Source organism: Astatotilapia calliptera, chromosome 4, assembly GCF_900246225.1.
Source record: "Astatotilapia calliptera chromosome 4, fAstCal1.2, whole genome shotgun sequence".
In the NCBI taxonomy this organism is placed as follows: Eukaryota; Metazoa; Chordata; class Actinopteri; order Cichliformes; family Cichlidae; genus Astatotilapia; species Astatotilapia calliptera.
In genome coordinates this window covers 6077016-6095442 of record NC_039305.1, presented here as the reverse complement: position 1 = coordinate 6095442, position 18427 = coordinate 6077016, and the positions used below count along the sequence as shown (strand labels likewise).

At 41.3% G+C, this 18427-nt stretch overlaps 1 protein-coding gene across 1 annotated transcript; it reads left to right on the top strand.

The window, feature by feature from the left end:
* Nucleotides 1–292: 292 nt before the first annotated feature.
* On the top strand, nt 293–17641 carry LOC113020349 (neurexophilin-1). The gene is made up of 2 exons (XM_026164232.1): nt 293–871; nt 13472–17641. The coding sequence occupies exons 1-2, from the start codon at nt 815–817 to the stop codon at nt 14243–14245; spliced, it is 831 nt and encodes a 276-aa protein (XP_026020017.1). The 5' UTR covers nt 293–814; the 3' UTR covers nt 14246–17641.
* Nucleotides 17642–18427: the final 786 nt, after the last annotated feature.

Below are 18427 nucleotides of genomic sequence, written 5' to 3'. Positions count from 1 at the left end.
AAACACTCAAGCCCTCACACAAGTGGGACAGATGCTTATTGTTGTGTAACTACTGGATATTTAGGTTTATTGTAACTTATTTAATTATATGTTGGATCAACTGAGTAAAGAGAAGGTAACTGAAAGAGGGAGATGCTAGAGAGGTGGGAAGAACGTGAGATAAGGGAGGGGGTAAGAGAGGGAAACAGAGATTGGAGACTGGAGAAAGAGGGGGACAGGCACAAACACATGGGTAGGGGAAGGGAGTGAGGTAGAGGCAGAGTGTGTGTGTGTGTGAGAGAGAGAGAGAGAGAGAGAGAGAGAGAACTGTTAAAACGTCTGTTTGCTCTTGCCAGTCTCAGCATCGCTCAGTTTCTGCAGGAGGCTGCAGCTCCATCCCTCCAGGATCTCCACTGGCACCAGTGACCAGATATGATCTACCCACCACCCTGTGTACCCGTTTAACTCTGAGCCGGAATCGCTTCATTTTTGCATGGATGATAACAGCCTTCCGCATGTTCATGGATTTCTCACACCATATGTAATCTGACTCAAACACGGGATTGGTGAGAAAAAAAGAAAAGACAGTAGAGTATCACTCCAAGTGGTTTCCTACGTTTTTTTAGGTCTGTGGAAACAGCACTTTAGTCAGGCATGGGCATGGGACCGTGCGCCAGCCGAATGGGACCGGGTGCAGTAGGAAGAGCATCTTCCTGAAGGAGGAAAAGCCCGTCTTCGGGAGTTTGTTCTTCTTACCATTAACAATTTATATTCTTTTTTTTTCTTTTTCTTTTTTTCCTGCCGGGGCAGGGGACTGTGGGTTTTACGCGCCGGAATGATGCGTCCCAACCGAGGCTTCATCCTGCTCCTCCTCAACGGAACCGCTTGTTTGGTAAGAAAAGAGTGGGAGTGTGCAAAAAGATAAAAGAAAAAAGTCACGCCGGGGTCTTTATGCGTCTTTCTCCGAATTACCTCAAAATACCTTCTGCGTCAGAATATACCGTAGAGTAGGCTACAAACTTCCAAACTCCGTGATATACGCTAATTAAAGGGGAAATGTTTGCGCAGACGTGCGTGGATAGCAACTGACAGCTTAGATTAATTTGATGGAAATGATAAATTACGAGACGTGCAGGTCATTTGTGCTTCTTACAAAGATGCAGAGATAATCCTCGACTGCTGCACGACAGCACTGTGTTGACCGCAAACCAAATTCTGCTGATGTCTGGTTTGTTTTTGTTTTTTGTATCACTAGTAATTGTTAAGACAATAACATTCACTCTGACCCCGCTCGTCTCGGGTACGCCGGGCGCAGTGTCACTATTCTCGGGGGACACTCGTGCTGGCAGCGTGCGGAGCGCACCGTGCCATCGGTGTTTGTCACATATCTGTTTTACTCTGTGCGTCTTTGGAGCCGCTTCAGTCCTCAGCTCTGTAACACTGTCAACAAACACTACATGGCCATTAAAAAGTTACAGTGTTACAAATTTATGATTTACTCTATCAATTGAACTCCAAAATATCAAACGCAAAACTGTGAATCAACTGAGGAAAAGTTTATTTAACCTTCCGTGAAAACCAGGCGTTAAAAAAATGCATTATACACAAGATATAAGCCACATTTCAGCACTCTTTAAATTATGGCTTTGATTTGATATAAGCTGTAGCACCTTTACACTACAGGGCCATGCCCCAGGGTTCTTGTGTGTGAAATGGTACAGCAGAATCAGCAAGACAAAAAGCTTGAATACTTTTTCATGTGAAAGATCCACAGAAAGATAAAAGCGCTGGTTTGTTTTTGTAGTCTTTGCTGTGAGAGCTCTTACCTTATTGAACGATGTGATTAAAGACTGAATTTATACAGTAGGTGAGGAGAAATTTATGAGATCTAATTCAGCAAATTAATGCTAAATTGATTCATACACAACACTCCTGCCAATGGATATGTAAACACTGAAGTTTCTGTAGCTTAAATAATACTTCCAGCATTGCATAACCTTACAATTTAATTTGGATCACCCACTCCTCTTTCATGTGCGCTTCTAGATTTATTAAAAAGCAGCCTTTAATGAGAAGTCAGCTCTTAAATCGCATGAGAAAACTTGAAAACATCCTTCTGTTCGGAAACCCCTAGGCTAAGGGGAGCTCAGTCATCTCAGGGCCCAGGGAATGAGCCAGATCCAAAAAAAAAACATAAAAACATGAGTGACTGAAATACTGAAGTGAGGTTGAGTGGCTGTTCAACCCGTCTGTGACGGCATTCCTTCAAGGATGACCTTGTGGTTTTCATATTAAGGTATTATTCAGATACTCAGAATAAAGTGATAGCTCTTTTGAGGATCTGAGGTCTAACAGACATTGGTTTTAAGTGACTTAACAGACTCAGTGATATTCTTGGCTGAGACGGAGCTCTTTCAACGGATTCTTCTGTTCTCTGTGAAATATGAGACCACACGCTGTCTTAAAATATGGGGGACGAGTGCCTTTTCAGCTGTTGTATAACTAGATACAAGAGTGGGGATAATAGGCTTAACACTCACTTGTTGTTTTGGTTCTGGAAGCGTTTTGTGAGCTGCAGGGCCGCAGCATATTGTAACCCAGAAGGTCTGTGGCTAAATGATAATGACATTAATTAGAGCATTTTTTTCTCCCTCTCGCCAGACCATGTATCTATGAAAAACGTACACGGCCTCCCTCAGCAGGGAATCTTGGGTAATTCATTAGCCCTGTGACATTGATAAATTATGGAGCAATTAATAAATTAAGTAACTTTTTATTAAGTAATGGAGCAGTGATTAATAATTAAATGAGCCTGCTATGCATTAAAAATTTGATTTGGATGATTTCTGTTGTAATAGCGCTGCAATTTTCAGAGCGGGTTCAGTCTCAAGGGATTTTTTGCAAATGGCTACTAATACAGACGACTATTAACACAAGGTGCCACTCTGGTTGTTGTTTATGTGATGAATGATGTGTTTCAAATGTTAATTATCCCCTGAATTTGAATGAAGGGTTATGAATAATAAAAGCCATCTCAGTTGTATAATTGACTGCTTGAGAAATTATGTTTATTTTTGGCAGCAGTTGGAGTTATTTTTCATCAGTGAAGCTCAGCAATCTGACTGCATTTGTTTCACTAAACTAAATCGCTAGAGTGAATTTTCTCAAGATAGTCTATTGAATACTTGTGAGTGAGTCAGCTCTAATGTGAAAATGTTTAGTTTTGGAAGGGCAAATAGACAGGTAAGAATGTAAGAATGAAAGAAAGGAGCTGGAATGAACCAAGATATTGGTGCTAAAAAAGGAGTCAGCTAAACATCTGCCTCAGAGGTTTATACCCCTAATTGACAGTCATCACAGATTCTGTGTGATTTTCACAGAATTACACATGTTAATCCACTTGTAATTACAAACGCAGCCGTGTGGATGAACCAGGGTTGATGGGATGAAATCTCAGACCAGCCAGTGAAACCTGGGAGGAGTGAGGTCAACGAGATGTGCAGCTCTCTCTTTCAACAATCTTAAGAACTATCAATAAAGGCATGAAGTGTCCTCGAAAAGGGCATTGAACTCTGATACTCCGGTGAGCTGCAGAATTTCTTCTCTGCAATTGTTTGAAGAACCTTGTGCTTTTAAATGCATTACTCGCATTCAACATGGCACATTTGTGTTATTTTAGACTTGAAAATGCAAACCTAACTATAATTTTACTGACAAGGAGAATTTCGTCTCTACAGTTCAGTAAATGGAGATATTCAAAATGAGCTTTTTGTTAAGTAATTTTGTGCTGTAACCTTCATGTATTAAAAATCTCTGGGGGAACGTAGGCTTGACTATTTGTGAATCACAGATGCTCTTTCTCACCAGATTTTTCTGGAAAGGGTAGCCCCAGGTAGCCTTTCTGTGGCCGTGAGAGACAGAACCGCTTTATGCTCACACTGATTGCTTTCTGCACAGATGAAGACACTGGCCATCATGCTTGATAACTGAATTTCACTTCTGTAGCTGAGCACCGAATGTCACTTTTTACAAATTGAATTTCTGTGGAGACATTCACACATATTTCAAGGTCTACATGCCACACCGTTCCCTCTGCGTGTAAGTAATTTAAAAAAAAAAAAAAGAAAAGAAAAGAAAATGTGACACTTTGAAGAATTCACACTGGGAAATTGGGAAGTAGTGCTGTTCTGTTTTCTCTTTCTTAACTTTTACTCACACCCTCCATTTGACTTTGCCATCAGCAAGGAAACACTCACTCAAGACGGCGCATCAATTAATAACAAATTGTGCTGTTACATTTAAAGCTGGAGAGCCAAAATCACTTCTGTGACAAAGACAAGATTTTACATCACAGAAGCATAACAGCACAAAAACTGAGACAACAAAAGACATTAAATCCAGGCAGCATTTGCTGTGTCTGAAACAGCAGAAGACAGCATGGTGCGACAAACGCACTCTGTGCAAACCTGAAGATTTGTGCGTGTAGTTAAAGAGCAGAGGCTGCCTGACGCTAATTCTAACCACATCAGACTCCTCTCTCCATTCTGGCCTGTCACAAACTCTTAGATTCATGTTTCTTAGATACCTGTCCTCCTAGCAGGGTCACTGACCTTGTCCACCCAGATACATACCACCTCATCTTGCGAAACAAATAGAAGAAAACTCAGTCCGATGCTGCATACATTGCATGTAGTCACAAACGTGCACAGCCGCACCAGACCGAGCTCAGTTTTTTTCAGCCTTCCCGCTCTCGTCCTCTTTGCCATCGGTGTTGCAATCGGCACGTCAGAGCTTATAAACTTTCACTCTGCGCCTCACATCCCACGCAGATGCTGGAAACACAAAAACTCATTCATAATTGTCAAATTTCTATCATAAGGGAAGGTCGGCTCTGTATCCATGCAAGCCGAGCAGTCTACTGTGCTGAGTGTATGTGCCGTATAGTTATGAATGTCATAACTGGGTGACGTGAAGAGGAAAATGATCATCTCATTGTATCTTTATCATCAGCAGGAGAAAATGCGCATCATGTTTTATCCATCAACGTAGAGGAAAATGACAATTCAGGTCATACCCTTCAAGCAAGCAGTAATTAAATAACCAGAAAAGTTTACTCAAATATCTAAACTTCAGTATCAATAGGAGTCTTTTTTATTCAGGAAACTAAAAATCTAATGGACTTGTAGATAATAGTGTTTTTAGGCTTAACCACTTCCACATAATTCTTAATTCTGTGGTAATGATAGGAAGATAAGTTAAACAATATCCCCTTGTTACTGATGAAAACAACATTTCGAGTTTATTGTTATTACAGCATCAATCAGCTTCAGCGTTTATTTACATGAGCTTCTGGATCTAGCACTATTTGTATTTTTTCCAGATCAGTTTGTAAAAAATATGCAGAGTACTTTATCTTTGCTAAGATTAGTGTCTTTTTATTAATAATGCATTTAGAAAAGTAATTGGTTTTCTCAGATAATTTAGGCATCCTTGAATATGGCTTAAATTTGATGTCTTTGCTTTTTGATTCTTATTCTCTTCTCGTCACTTTACCTGTGTGGCTCTGGCACTATTTTCCTCTTTGTTTCATTCGAACAAATTAAACAGCTAGGAGCAGTCGCAGAACATATAAACAACATATGACGCAGCAGCGGATGAGCAGTGCTGGACAATCTTTGTAGCCTATTGCCTGCAGGGTAAAACGGCTTGAGTTATGAACATGCACAGCATGTAGGACCCCAGAGGTGCACCTCCTCCACCACCCCCGACCACCCAGTGAGCCCCTCCCACAGGCTCCAGGCAGCCCCATAGCAGAGACCCAGACAGACAGAGAGAAAGCACACACCCTGACACACTGACAGCCCTTCATATTGAAGCGCCAAGCTGTCCTCAGACAGAATACGTTGTCTCCTCAAAACCAGCACAATTTACTGTGGCATTGCTTTCTAGGAGACTGCAGGGAAGACAGAGCAGACCTTGAAAGAATATCTGTAGGTTTGTCTACTGGTTCAGATAGTGAAGTGTGGATTACAGTGCACAGCTTAAAGAAAAATGACTCGTTGCCTCGGGTATAATGAGTGGGTGTAACTCCCCGGGGAGCCAGATAAAGATGCGCATGACTTTAGCACAAAGGAATAACTAAGGATGGGAAAATCCATAACCGACATTTTAATTTCACAGAGCTTCTGCCTGAGCTAACAATAGTCAAAGTTGTTTGAATGTTTTCTGAAAATACAAACCGTTATAGGAAGTATCAATATAAAGTAAAGCTTTCATTGTTTTAAAATCTGTAGGCATCTCAGCAATAGTGGAAAAGGCAATATGGGACCAGGGGATTTGGGTTTATTTGAAAGGGGAACACTAGGCTGTCAGTGTAGTTTAACACTGAAGAAAACCAAAGCTTTCATGCTGACCTCATCATGGTGTTGCTTGAGCTGCCAGACCAGACTGAAACCAGTGTGCAGAAGCCCATTAATATTCTCATTTCTCTCAAAATCTGTAAACAGTCTGTTCTGCATGACTGACCATCTAGTATGCAGTTTACCAGCGTGCCGACCAGTGACGGTACAGTGATTTTCGGGGTCAGAGTGGTGCACATCTCCAGACAAGGCCTGCTGAGAGTCTATACATGGGGTTTCCAATTATAGGAAATGCACAGCCACGGGAATGCAGGAATAAATGGATAATGGGATTGTTTATGCAAAGCACATTGATTTCTGATTTTTTATTACATTGCTACATGAAACACCAATTTGAGGAGTTACACAGATCACACAAGCCATCTCAAAAGTGACACCTAAATGTCTATTAACTGCTTAAGCTAAGGTAACTTAATTAATCTATCCATTTTTTCAATAAAAGAAACCAAAATTGATTTTTAGAGAGTTTTATCATGGTCAAATTATTTATAGTTTACATTTACCATTTTATAGTTGCAGGACACTACATTAATGTTAACAACTGTCATTTGAGCAAGATATTATGTAAGAATGGTTTTTAAAAAAATGATGGTTAAATGTTCAAATATGCAAATCATATTGAAGTAATGCACATACTTTTCCAAAACAGACATTTAAACATTGAACAAAGCCAGGTTCCCAATTCTTCTTGGCACATTAGAGTCAAAGGGTTTCATAGAGGTGCCTTTGGCAATTTCCTTTCATCACTTCATAAATGTAAAAATGCTCTCAGTTATCACCATGGTTGTAGGAGTAAAATATACCATGAAGCAGGCTCTTAATGATAAAAAAAAATGAACAAAACAAGAAAATTATCCTCATAGATAGATAGAATAAAGCTCTATCTACAGGGCTACTTTACCTATAGCATCTCTCCTTTAGAAACTGAATCGTGTTTCTGTTCCTCTGGTGACATTTCCAGATTGTGTCCAGTCCAGCTGAGATGGACTGCAGAGTGTCAAATGTCTTACAAGCAAGCACTTGAGATCACGTTTACCCTTCCTGCTTACATTTGGTTTAATCAGTTTAAACACTGAAAAGTCTAAATTCAGCTAGAAGACTGCTGAGACGGCTGGAACTTCAGACATCTAAGTGCCTGACCTGTTTGTCATATGTAAATGAGGTTTACATACTCACTTTAGCAGCTTTATGTGTATGCCACTCGTAATGCCAGACAGAACCTCAAAGCAGTCGGCTAGGCATGCGCATTTACCATGCTAATGTGAACACATCTAGCCCACGTATAAATTAAATGACAGTGACCCAACATATTCTCAGTTCAACCACAGCTGTCCGCTAATGAGAGAATCCCAAGATTCAGTACCTTTTTAGAGCTACTATAAGTGTAAAAGGAGCCCATTCACACAGTTACACACTTTCTCAGCTGGGAGTTGCACAGCTAAACCATTGTCTGATTTGGCCACTCAGCACCTCTCCACTGAAGCAATTTAACAGCCTCCCTCGGGAGCATATTAATGGTGGTTGTGCAGGAATGACAAAATTATTTTCATTTATATGGGTTCAAAAATTAACAGAAACTCTGTCGCACTGTATCAGACAACAGCCCTTAATAAAAAAGGGCATTTAACTGAGGGTTTTATGCCTCCATGAGACAATCCTGCAGTCCTCCCAGCCTTTACCAGACAGGTATGACTACTGTAGCAGTGGCTTTAATCAGCTGAGTCTCCCAGCCCTTGCTTTGGTCCCCACTCTGTGGGGAATAACTGGGGAGAAACCATCCCCTGCTGCCACTTTCCATCCTCCCTCGCACTGCCAACTTGTCGATATCTTATAATGTAAAAATTTGATAGCCAATTCAGAGTCTAGCTTCAGTCTGAGCATACAAAATGAGCCCAAGTCCTCTGGGACCGCACAAGTGAACATGTCCAAAATGGGCTGGAAAAAAGAAGGGTGGAGGATGCAGAAAGACAGAGTATGTTAGAAAAAAATAGTTTCGAATAAAAACTATTCAGTGTATTGAGTTTGTTCACGTACCTCAGATCTTAGTTCCAGTGACCCCAGAGAAGCTGGAGTAAATTATTCATTAAGAGTCAAATGGCTTGTTTCTTGTGAAATTACCTTTCTCTCGCTCACCTCTTCTTGGATCTACACTAGCTAGAAGAATAATTAGTTATAAGGGCACAGCCATTTTCAGACTTTAATCATGTAACAGAGAAATCTCCTGCAGTGAGCATATTACATCTGGAGATGGGGAAAGGAGGCGCGGGTGGGGCGTGCGTAAGGTGGTAGTGTGGATGAAGCATTGACTAACACTTAAGAAATCTGAGCTGCCTCGGTCTTTAATTAAAAATTGATGTCATATTAGAGATGAATATTTCAACTCAACAGCCAGAGGAAAGTGGAGTGCTTATTGAACTTGTCAGCTCTGCAGGACAAGCACATGCTTAAGCCCCATCGGGTGGCCCCCACTGAAGGATTCAATCAATAAGTTTACTCTTTTCCAGCTCATGCATTCATATAACACGCAAAGATACATATGTAAGCTGTATGTCAAAAAACTGACACACTACATTCAGCTCAGGTGTCCCAACAAAAGCTTCACATAAACCCTATGATAAACACTACCATGGCAATGCCATTTTAGCTAATAAGGCAATCCATTGCAATATTATCGTTCATTTTGACTGTTTGTTTCCCACTGATTGCATTTTTATTACATTTTGGTCCCTCCATTATAAAACATCTAATTCTTGAGCTGCAGAATGCGCCACTGTGTTCATGAGATCTGATGCTCAGCAGCAAGTGTACAGTCAATGGGATTTGAAGTGGTTTTAATGGGAACAAGTACATGCTGTGACCGAAAACAAAGCCTGAAGATCAGTGAGAGAAAAACGCACTGAAAACGCAACAAATTCTCATCTCAAAACGTAACATACGACGCCATATGACAAATTGTCGGTATGTTACGCAGTCGGAAACATGAGGAATGAAGCTACACATGTACATTCATTTTAGTTTCTCATCATTAATCGCTTTGGAAAACACTATCTAATATGATTAGGGATAAGATTATGATTAGGATTAAGGTTAGGCCTGGAATACACGGCTGGAACTTGTGTTACCGCCGGGAGTGTCATTCTATTGGATTCCATTCGCAATACGGTGCGTATCATGTCGACATGGAAGATTACCTTTCACGTTCCCATGGGATGTCTCGGGACGTGACAAATCGTCGGTATGTTACATGGGAATGAGAACGGTCTCGAAAACCAAGACAGTCTGCTGAAAGACAATAAGACGGGCGTAGTTAATGTAGTTTTGTTGCTACAACTCCTTTTTACAACAGTAGTTGATTTAATTATTTGATTATTTGTTTTGAAAAAAATATCAGCAAAGCTACAAAACAGAAGAAAATGCCAAATCCTCATTGAGAAGGAAAAAAATCTGAAGTTGATTACCTAATCTGTTCGCAATAGAGATGTGAAATCCACGTATCTCTTCATCTGTGAAGTATATTTTGCAGGATATCTCCAACAGTCACAAGTTACGTCAGACTACTGTGTAGACTACTTCTTAGAAACAGTGGTCTATCACCAGTCCCTTACTTCTGTGAGTTATGGTGGAGATTTTACTTAAGTCACCCCATGATCTCTGCGCTATATTATGGCAACAGAGTGTTTCTGTCACCAGGGGAAAGGGGTTAAAATGGTGTACCTGTCACAGTAACAGGCTGATTATTGCCTGTGGAGCAGCCAGGCTTCTGAGGATCGCTCCCCTACCATACGTCCTGCTGCTAGAGAGGCTTGGGGCCTGTGCTCACTGAGGCTGAATGACTCACAATTACCACAGCGACAGAGCCCGCAGCCACCTCCCATCCTCTCCAGCCGTTTCACTGACTCACTTAGTGCACATGACAAATGACAAAATCACCCCGAACCTCCACCCCCTCAGTAAGACCCGACTGCCCATCGCCCACACTTTGCATACAGTATTAAAGCTGGGATACATCTTGCCAAGCTTCATGAAACAAAACAAACTTACTCTGAGAGAAACTTCTGATTTTTCAAAGCAACATTACACTATGTTACAATATATGGCTGGTTTATGTTGTATATTTTAGGATGACCTAGTGAACAATACGACTTTGGTATAGTGGCTACAGCCCTGGAACAAGTGCACATTTTCTAACTCTTTAAAACACTTCTTAAAATTTTATGAAACTGATCATTAAAAAAGGCAAGGTTCTCACAGTACATCATCATCTGTTAGATTAGATTATAAATCTGAAAGCAAGTGGCTTATTTAAATACCCAAAGCAGATGGCATTTAGTGCTGGATTGTTAACAAAACAATGTTTTTGTTTCCCAAATATAAAAACATTCCCCTAAATTGAAGGAAAACGAAACTAATTTCAGTTATTCTACAATATCTTAAATCACAAGCTTCCTGTACTTTCATAGTTAAATGCAAAGGGGATAAGAATTGTAGCACTGCAATGTCATGTGCTACCATATAATGTGTGACTTCATTTACCTTTAAGATACATCATTCAACAGTGAAACCACAAACAGTAGTATCCATTTACCGCCAAAAACACAACTCCAGTTAAAGGCATTGTGTTTGGACTGGTGCTCAGAGTGTGTTCTGTTACTCTAGTAATCATTGTCGCTCTAACTCAGGTTTTCTTCAGGGCCAAATTAAGCTTATTCTTCCATTTGCCTTTGACAATGATGCTGTACACTGGATCTGACACTTCCAGCAGTGCCAGACATTTAAATCTTCTGTTTAACAATAGCACAGCGTTTACTTCATCTCTACTCCTGCAACCCAGCCTCTCTGACTCCCTAATGAAGACTGTGCAAAAGAGGGAAGGAGGAGGGATACTTTGCTTAATGTGTAAGCTACAACAAAGCATGTTGCAATATGTTTCTGCTCAGATACGAGCACTGGCACCATCTGAGAATTGCTGGCAAAGTGATGAGGATCTTAAAACAAATGGACAGTTTCATAGAAACTGTAGGACACCGCAGGGGCTCTTGAGTGCTATCTGGGGAGGCAGGCAGATTGCTACCCTCTGTGCCCAGCAGCCATGGGTTCACTGAAGAAGAGAAATCAAACACAAACTAGTCCTTCAATAGGAGCCATGGGTAATGGTATGTCATCAAAGTCATCCTGTCTAGCCTCAACTTTCTGGTCTAAAAAGAAAAAATGAGAGAAAAAGAAAAAAAACATAGATATGTTTGAAAAGATTTAAATCAATAAGTCTAAGCGCTTTTGAATTTTGGTTCATTATTAATGAGTTTGGGATTCTCAAAGAAGCTATCTGTTTCAAGAGGAAGGAGTCTTTGTCAGGACTGTTATCGGCCCCCGTGGGGAGACTGAAGGATCTAAGCGGCAGTGTAGCGTAGCAGCAGACAGGTAACTAGAGCAGAGGGCATCTGGCCTGTAACAGCCCCATGGGAATAAAACCAGATTAAGGGAAAAATGGTGTCCTCTCATCTGAGTCCACACACCAGACCACAACCACATCAGTGGGAATCCTTTCAAGACAGTTGAAATGCGATACACGTTGTTATGAAAGGAAATACATGTTTTTAGAGAGACAGAAGAATCAATATCACTGACTAACTGCAGAGCAAGTGAACAAATCTGAGTGAGCTTGAAAAACCTGCATAAAATGGAATAAAAATGAGTCAGACTTAATAATCCTGACTAAGCCTGTATAAGGAAGCCCTGGCAGTCAAGACAGTAGATGGATCAGAGCACAGACAGAGATCCATGCATTATGCATCATTGTAAAATCTCTCTGGGTAGAACACACTCACACACACGCATGCACACACATACACAAACTTACCCCAGCGCTCGCATTTGCATCACTTATTGTTTGCATTTACCACAACTCAAAATTCACAGACGATGTGAGTGTGTGTTCCTTACTGTCAGATCCAAAGGACACAACAATTCTGGATACCTCCATGGCACATTAGACAGAAGCTACCTGTTAATAGATCATTACCATTGAATAATTACCCATTACTTTGCAAGCACATTCACACACTCATCACAAAGCTACTGCTGAGCACAGCAGCACTATGTTATCTCCCTCCTTCCTCTTCCCCTCCCTTCAGTTGATGTTAACATCTGACAGCTTTGTGTGTCTGCCGATACAGATTTTTTCTTTAATTAAAACACTGGAAGTCTTAATTGGACATTACACTTTATTCTCAGGCCCTCCCGTTTGCCCACCTCCCCACCCTCAAACACTTTGATCCTCCAACCAAATGTTTCGAGGCCATAACAGCTTCCCCATGCACTCATACCAGAGTGCTTAAAAAGCAAAAAGCTCACTTTAAAAAAAGAAACATAGCTTAGTCTCTACTTTCCACTGACATTTTTCCTTTAGGATTTTAATACAAGGCAGAAAAAAATCTTTCCAGGTGGATTATCTTGCAATTCAGTTCTGGCGAAAATGAATGAATTAATTCTCAACTTGGAAAAAATACTTTATAACAGTTAGTATGAAGGCAAATACTTGTGCAAAAACTCCACTGATTGTTGTAAGAAACAACTTCAGGACACATTTCCTGATTGCAGCTCTTCATTGTTTCAAATCCTTTGCAGAAAAATATCCACTTTCACATATATTGATTAAACTGTACAAGAACACAGGAGTCACAAATGCCACGTGAATTCATTTATGATGTGGATTTTGTGTTTGAATCTGTTCTTTGATCCCTCTGGCCTCCCAAGTAGCTGATGGAGCCTAGTGAACTTAGGGAATTACACTGCCTCTGTGAGAACGTGACATAAGGGAGTATTTCTTTCTCAGCGAAGGTAAACAAAAGATTTTAATAATAGCACTACGTGTAAAGTTATATAAATATATATAAATAAAACATTGATAGAATGTCAGTTAAAATCTCTCGAGGTATGAACAGTAAATTAAGTATTGATCAAACTGTTAATTTGGTTTCTGTCTACATTTTTTTCTACCTTGCTAATAATTGCTTCTACCTTTTTTTTTTTCTCTGTTTACCTTCTCTGATCCCCTCCTCCACAATACTCTCCAGGTGGCACTGAGTCAAGAAGATGACTCCTCAAACTCCAAGAGCTCCTCAGATGACTCCTCCCAGACAGTGGGCCTCCTGGGCGGGCAGGCTTCGCTCTCACCCCTGAGCCGCTGGATGCTACACAGTAAAAGCAGAGCTGCTAACGCCACCTCTCTGGAGCTGCCCTACCACTCTCCAGTCCCTTTCTCAAAGCAGGAGTTTTCAAAACAGGAGTTCTGGGAGATGTTGGGCAGTGATCTGCTCAAACCCGACGCCTCGAACCCCAGGGTCAAACGCCGACCAATTGTTAAAACCGGCAAGTTCAAGAAGATGTTTGGCTGGGGAGACTTCTATTCCAATATCAAGACAGTAAGGCTTAACCTGCTAATCACCGGCAAGATTGTGGATCACGGTAACGGCACATTCAGCGTCTACTTTCGACACAACTCCACAGGCCAGGGCAACATCTCAGTCAGCCTGGTACCACCTGTCAAGGCAGTAGAGTTTGACCTGGAGCGCCAGAGTGTGGTCTACCCCAAGGACTCCAAGATCTTCAACTGCCGCGTAGACTATGAGAAGGTGGATCGCCAAAAACGCACCTCGTTGTGCAACTATGACCCATCCAAGACCTGTTTCCAGGAGCAGATCCAGAGCCACGTGTCCTGGATTTGCTCCAAGCCTTTCAAGGTCATCTGTATCTATATTTCCTTCTACAGTACGGACTACCGCCTGGTGCAGAAGGTCTGCCCGGACTACAACTACCATAACGAGATGCCCTACCTGCCTTCGGGCTAGAGGACCTGTAGGCGGGGAGGAGAGGCAGGAGGAGAGAGGAAAAGGGGGATGAGTGGGAGTGACTGCAACTCGTGAGGAGGAAACCAAGGCTGTGAATGTCATAGCGGCAGCGAGACACTTTAAAAAAAACCTCTCTGTAGCCTGACTGTTGTAAGATGTATAAACATATATGCAAAACATAAAGTACAGTATGCAGATAATGAGGCATTCGGAATGCTTAACTGCAGTATTCATTAACTGGACTGGTAGGGAAAAATCAAATACCGCCAACTTGCACATTCTTACCTCAGACCAGTTTCTATATGCCAACTTCTCGCCAGCTATTTCTCTCTTCCATTAAGTCATTTGTTAATGTTGTCTTAATGTCCTTTTAAACACCCTTTACAAAATTCTTCTTTTTCAAAGTCACAACGCAGTATTGTATCTTTGATATGATCCACTGGAGAGCTGAAGCAAAATCCAACTTTATAAATATGGTTAAGTTCCACACTGACTGAAACATACCACAGGGAACATAAATCATTTTTTTCTCATAAAGAGAAGATGAATGTAAAGTGTAACCAACCATAGGACCATTCAGGTTACACTCTCAGTCTTTTTAAAGGGCATATATTTAATGTGAGGGAACGTCCACCCCCAGAACAATGTTTAAAGTCCCATCTGCATTCTCTGATGCAGCCACCCTACCGTATCACTGATGTGTAGTCTTTACCTGCAAAATCTAATCATAATATATCCTTCAGTTACATTACCCCAGTTCAATAAAAGAGAAATAGGAGGTGGAGAGAGGAAAAATAATAAAATTTACAAAAAAAAAAGAAAAAAAAAAAGAAATTGCTCATTAAAGATTCAGGACTGGGGCTTAAGACAAGTTCAGTGTGAGGAAAATAACTAGATTCTGCATAGTGATAAAATTGGCCCTTCACTCTTAAGAGAGAAGGTAGGGGAGTGAAAGACGGGGAGATTCGGTGTGCTCTTTTAATTAAAGTGGAGAAGGAGACGTAGAGTATGCAGCGCCTTCTATTGTCCCCTCTGTATGAAAAAGATTACATTTTGTTGCCGTCAGGATTCCTGATTTCACGCCTTGATAACTTTGACTGTGTGAGGGAGATTGCTCTCTCACGACAAATACTGTGTTCACTAAAGTCAGCCCGTTATCTTGAATAAATGAAAATATTATCATAATAATTACATGTAATTTAATCTCCTTTAGAACTAATTATGGTTTCAATGAGAGGGCAAAATGTATTCCTGAAAATCAAGTCAGCGGGTAGGAGGATAAGAGGACGTTCAAAGGGATTGCTGTGTTTTTGTATGGCGGCAGCAGCCAAAGCTCAGCCCAGAATTAACTGCTCTCATTAAGATAAATGGCCACTGGCTGGCCCATCTCATGTTACTCTCACAAACAATATCAGTGGAGAGCAGCCACAATGGAGCTATGAATTAAATAGGGTGACATGTTGTGTGCTGAGAGGTTACCACTGTCCTGTTTATGAGGACACAATGCCTTCTTGGTTCATTAACGATGAACAGTCACAAGACAGGTGTGAAGAGTCATTAAACAGTGATATAAGATAACCAGTTTGATGCTAATGTACTGTGACATCAGTGATGTAGCCAGATCTGTGCACACTCACGTGTGACTGCAACTGCACAGCAATCTCGCAAGTGGACCCAAGCAGCAGTAAAGTCACCATGAAGCCGTCCTCCTGTGGGGGGTAGCATAAGGCCAGACATAAATGCATCGCTCTGGCTGCGCTTTATGAGCTTGGAGAGCAAGAGTAGGAGGTTAAAAAAAAAAATTCGTCAACTAAAGATAGTAACAACGAGCTGTACATCTGCACGTCAGAGCTGGATTTTTAGTTTAGAGTGGGGTGATTCTTCTCTATATGCAACACACAACCTGTGGCCCAGAGCAAATGTCAGCTGTGCACAAGCATGTCTGCAGGTGACAGATAGCTACACCACCCGCAGCCATTATAAATGGTGTTCATCTGTCTGAGTCAAACCTCTGTCTCCTTCTGCATGTTATTGTTTTATCTAAGCACATATTTCATAAATGCTTGGATGCCCTGCTTGTTGACAGCACACTTATCTGTCTGCTGTGCCTCTTATTCCATACGTTTCACAATCAACAATCACTGAAGGGATTTCCCTAAAGAGGCTCAATCAATCAGAGTTCCAACTATGTGAAAGCAAGCAGAGGCAGATTTTGATTCAGCCACATCACAGTTACAGTCTGAGCATCTTCTTCTTCTTTTTTTTGGAAAGCATTCACAGAATCCCAGTGGAACATTCAAAACAGGTTTGACAACAACTCAAACTATAGACCTGATACTTGTCTGAAAGTATACTTGTTGTCTTAAAGTCCTTTTCCTTGACTGGAGGAAGTTTCACCAGTTTAAAGTACATCCAGCAGCATGAAAGAACCACTGCCTTCTGCTCTGTTCATCCATTTCCTCACCCACCAGCTCTCTCTGCCCCTCTCCTCTCCAGACACCCGCATGTTACTCAGCCATGTGCCCCGCCGTCTTCATGCTGTTGTCTACTCCCCACGTGTGACCTGGCTGACTGGCTTCAGCCTCTGTACCCTCCCTTATCCTGAAGTTGAACCCTGCTGCGGGTAGTTCCTCACTACTGCCCTGCCTGCCCTCCAGCACACTGTGCTGAGCTGAGCTGGCTAATCTCTGCGAGCTTAGTGTCGAGCCAAGTGAACATCGGCAGCGAGAACTCCTGTCTCCCCTCTATCTGTTTCTCTCTATAGTTATATCCCATCAAACAAATGCGTGCGCACACACAGTCTTAAGATGTGCTGGTTTAAGTATTTTCTTCTCTGCTGTTCAAAGCAGAGTTCTTACATAAACCCCTGGAATGTGAGGACGTGAAATCTCTTCGAGAGCACGCCATTGTAGTGCCCATCACAGATACGGCCCAGTAACCTTGATATTCCTCTCCTCGTGTCCCGCAGGGCATCTGGAGAGAAGTTGGATACTCATATATGAAGGAATCAAACTGGTCAACATGAGCCCTCAACACTGTACCATTATAGAAAATATCAAGGACACATGTTGGGCTACCCACTAAGAAGAAGCTCCTCACTCTGCTCCTTACCGATCCTCTGACATCTACAGCAATACCCTCACAGAGACTCCACCCTCTCCGCCTCTCCGGGGCGAGATAAAGAAAGGCTGCTTGGCAAAGCTGAAGAGAAAGTCATGTCGCTATGGGACGGTGTTGTTGGTGGCAGCAGCCTTATTGTTGACCCACCTGGTGCCAACAGATGTGGATTTTTTGGCCTTAGAGACTGCAAGACAACACTGATCCACACGACAAACATTAGTAACAAATTCAGACTGTCAAAAAAATAAATATACATATAAATAAATGGATAAATAACTAAATAAATATATATATATACATATATATATATATATATATATAAAGAATAAGAGTCCTCAGATCTGAATAAAGTTGTATTTAAATGTGGGTCATGAAGTGAAGGTTGTCTGTTTTACCTTTTTGTTGCTCATGGTTTTGTCATGTGGATGATATACTGTATGGATGAAATGATGGAATTTAATGTGGTTTTCAACATTTTAAAAATCAATAAAGTACACAGAAGTACTTGAGCCAATTCAGTTGTAGAGAAACAGGCTCCGGCATTAATATCTGGTTGTACTCTGTGTGTAGGAAGAGTGTGTCAACAATGCTGAAGTCTCTATTTTCTTGTATTTGCATACCCATACTGTGTGCCAAAGGCAAAGAAAAGATGTGACAAAGAATTTTGCCAAGGGCTCTTGCAGATTTATATGCAGAGAGAGAAAGAGGAAGAGGAAAAGAGAGTAAGGAGGAAAATGGGGTTGAGAGAGACCAAGGAAATATTTCAACTGGAGTGATGCATGAACATAACTTCATCCCCTAATTAGCCTCCTCTTTCGTTTTCCCCCTTCTCGTCTCTTTCGCTCTCAATTTCTTTGTTGTGCGTCTTCGCACTGCTCTTTCATTTTAAAATACAACTGACGTTACATTCATTCTACTTCTTAATTAAATCCCAGAGAACTGTTAATGAGGAGACAGGCTCAAATATTCGGCTCACAACATCCCTTTAAACACAATCGATTAAGGCATGGCTAGCGGCAAAGCCAGGCCCTCCACCCCATTCCCTCCTCACCTCTATGTTCC